This window comes from Rutidosis leptorrhynchoides, chromosome 1, assembly GCF_046630445.1.
Source record: "Rutidosis leptorrhynchoides isolate AG116_Rl617_1_P2 chromosome 1, CSIRO_AGI_Rlap_v1, whole genome shotgun sequence".
NCBI classification, from domain to species: Eukaryota; Viridiplantae; Streptophyta; class Magnoliopsida; order Asterales; family Asteraceae; genus Rutidosis; species Rutidosis leptorrhynchoides.
In genome coordinates, this window is record NC_092333.1 from 604,852,400 (window position 1) to 604,855,562 (window position 3,163).

The window sequence follows — 3,163 nt, forward strand, 5'->3', positions numbered from 1 at the left end:
TTAACAATTTCATCTAAACTGCAAACGATAGAAGGCCAACATCTATCAACTACCAACTAAAAGCTAGTTTTGCCAAAAATACCTTAAATCTTAAAGATGTAAATTAACATACTAACATACAAAATATAAGAACGATAGAAAACTTAAAAGCTTATTTTAAAGATAGTTCGGAACTTCGGATCGGATACTTGAATTTTCTTTTATTTCGATATGCTCTGTGTTTCGTTGTCAAATAACGATAGAAACTTAAAGCACAAAAAAGGCTTAAACCATTATAATTATAAACTCTAACAGTGCTCCCAATGGAGTAGTTCCTCCCTTCTTAGTCTTGGACGCCACATAAGCGCTTCCTTTCCAGGACAAAACTCAGGACTAAACACTCCCAACAATGACACTCCTTCCTTCCATTAATTAATTAAATGTACAAGTTTAAAAGCAAAAAGTACCACATAATTATACAATACCTCCGGCCACAAAAATGTTACAAAAGCACTAAAAGAGGGACGAGGAGGGCGGCACCCTGGACTAAAGGCTGGACGCCTTGCTGCCATTGGTGTCCTCTTGGACTAGAGGCTGGGCGGAGTGGAGGACGGTACCATTGGGAGCACTCTAACAAGCTACCATGACAAACATTCTTTTTATGAGAATTTAGCGTGATCAAAGCCTCTGGTATGTTAGCATTCAAAGGTTATAAAGCTTATAAATTTTCCTAACCACAATGCCATTGTACTTGTAAGACAGCAGCATACCTCACTTTACACTGGCAAATAACGTATACAAGCAGAAGAAACCAGGTAATTTCATCTCATTTAAAAAATATTGCACTAAGATGAAACCAAATTAACAAATTCATAAAACTATCATTAAAAAACCAACATTTAAGCAAGTTGCAGTGGCAGATGGTGATATAAGAAAACTTAAGTTATCAAGATTCAATCGTATCATTACATTAGAAAGATAATAAAACCATAATCCAGTTTTCATAGCCGCACATCACTTGCATTGATATTAAAAAGGCAGTCAGACAATATAACGAACAAAATTCACTAACTTAAGCTAACACATTACAATGAAATAAAGCTTCAAATCTCGATTGGATTTAGGAAAGAGCAAAAGCACCTCAGAATCCAAGCTTGGTTCTGCGCCAATGCCTGCGCTTAGCGTTATACCTGAATCCAAACACAAATTTATGTTAACAACAATTTGATACTGCAATTCTAGTCCCCTAATAAAAGAAAAATTCATGTTTTAGTGTTTATACCTGATGGTATTGTCGGTCCTCATTCGAATCCAGTGAGGAATAGGCCTGTTCTGCCTCATCTTTTTCCCAAGCTTCTTCTTGATCATAAACGACTTGTGGGACGGCTGTTCAAAGTAATATATACAAAATAAGTTAAAAAAATATAGTTCACAAAATCATAATAATAGACCAGGTATACAACAAAATAAATATCTTTCAGCATTAACAAAATAAAAATCTTTGATAGACCAAACCAAATCTTAGCAATTTGTTAGCATAAGAGAAAAATGAAACTTTAAAAATGATAAAGATGAGTTTACATGAAAAGACTCCTAGCAAAAACAACCTGCTTAGGGCTAAAGACCAAAAATATACCAATTTACAAAATAAAAAATCACAATTGACCAGCAATGAACTTTAAAATAGTTTTTTAACTGAATTTCTACATCATTGAAGCTTAAAAAACATTGCAAAATAAATTTAATACATATAGTCAAATAAGTATCGAACCCTAGGTAAATAACGCCTCTAATTAATCATTTAGCAACACATATAATATTTATAAAACACATATATAATATTTATAAAGCTACTACAGCATAAGAAAAGTTAAGGATTAAATCCTTAAAATAAGCACAAACAATAATGGAAAGTTTTCATCAAAATTCGTAAACACAAAATTTCATTAGGATCTAACAACAAAATGAAATTACCATGGCGTAGTGTTCGTCGATCGACAGCGGCAGCTTCTTCGTTTTACTATCTACGGAGCTCAGGCGATTGAAATGGTTTATGTAGCTAGGTTTTCGCTATGGCGGGTTGGGCCTGTAACCCCATCTATTAAATGGGCTTAATACTGATTGTAATTTAAGACAAATAAAACTGAGCAACTAAATGGCCATGTGGATCATATTACGAGCTTATAACGAGCCGAGCTCGAGCTTTTTGTATGGGTCACGAGCCGAGCTCGAGCTAAAAATATAAGGCTCGAATCAAGCCGAGTTTGAGCTCGAGCTTTTCAAAAATCAATCGAGTCGAGCTCGAACAGTATCAAGCTCGAGCTCGGCTAGGCTCGTTTACAGCCTTAATCATATTATATTTGAGTTTGGGTCCGTTCGTATGACTGAAATCGTCTATAATGAAGATGTTCGGCAAACTATTTTTGGGGGTTATTTAATTTTGAGAAATTGGTCAAAATGACAAAGTATTTCTGCTGTAACACACATTACACGTAACACGCATCACTCACAGTGGGTGTTGGTATGTGTGTGATTCGCGTTGCACCTGATAAGAAAGGATTTTTAGCCATCAATTGTTTAGCATTAATTTGAACTTTAACGACTCCACCAACCAAACCGTCAAACTACCTACTTTTCTCATGCTTTTAAGGGGACTTCACCCATGATCAACTTAGTCACTCATCAAACACCCCTCTTCTCTTCTTATCCATTTAAACCGTCTAACTACCCTTCTTCTTCACTAGACTTTCTTTAACATAACTATAGTCAACGATGAATTCTCGAAGAATATTCGATGGAAGAGAGCTGAATACCCATGATTTTTCTGGGGTCAAAGAGAAATTAATTGGAATACGATGTTACTCTTTTCTAATGATTTATGGTGACATTTACAGTAGTGCCCCGTCCTAATCCATCTGGACGAATACATTACATTTGGTTACATCGCGAGGTACTTGACCTCTATATGATACATTTTACAAACATTGCATTCGTTTTTAAAAGACAAACTTTCATTACATCGAAAGTTGACGGTATACATACCATTTCATAATATATCCAACTATAATTGACTTACTAATAATCTTGATGAACTCAACGACTCGAATGCAACGTCTTTTAAAATATGTCATGAATGACTCCAAGTATATCCCTAGAATGAGCAAATGCACAGCGGAGGATTTCT

General features: G+C 35.1%; 1 protein-coding gene across 1 annotated transcript; it reads right to left on the bottom strand.

The window, feature by feature from the left end:
• Window positions 1–917: 917 nt before the first annotated feature.
• LOC139884499 (large ribosomal subunit protein eL39z/eL39x) lies at window positions 918–2,091 on the bottom strand. The gene is made up of 3 exons (XM_071868523.1): window positions 1,954–2,091; window positions 1,262–1,365; window positions 918–1,169 (listed from the first exon to the last, which is right to left on the bottom strand). The coding sequence occupies exons 1-3, from the start codon at window positions 1,954–1,956 to the stop codon at window positions 1,121–1,123; spliced, it is 156 nt and encodes a 51-aa protein (XP_071724624.1). The 5' UTR covers window positions 1,957–2,091; the 3' UTR covers window positions 918–1,120.
• Between the last annotated feature and the right edge of the window lie 1,072 nt (window positions 2,092–3,163).

Excerpts from the sequence above, each read along its gene's own strand:
- LOC139884499 (XM_071868523.1), bottom strand. Across the intron at positions 1,170-1,261 it reads AGGACCGACAATACCATCAG|GTATAACGCTAAGCGCAGGC; the intron begins GTATAAACACTA and ends GTTTGGATTCAG.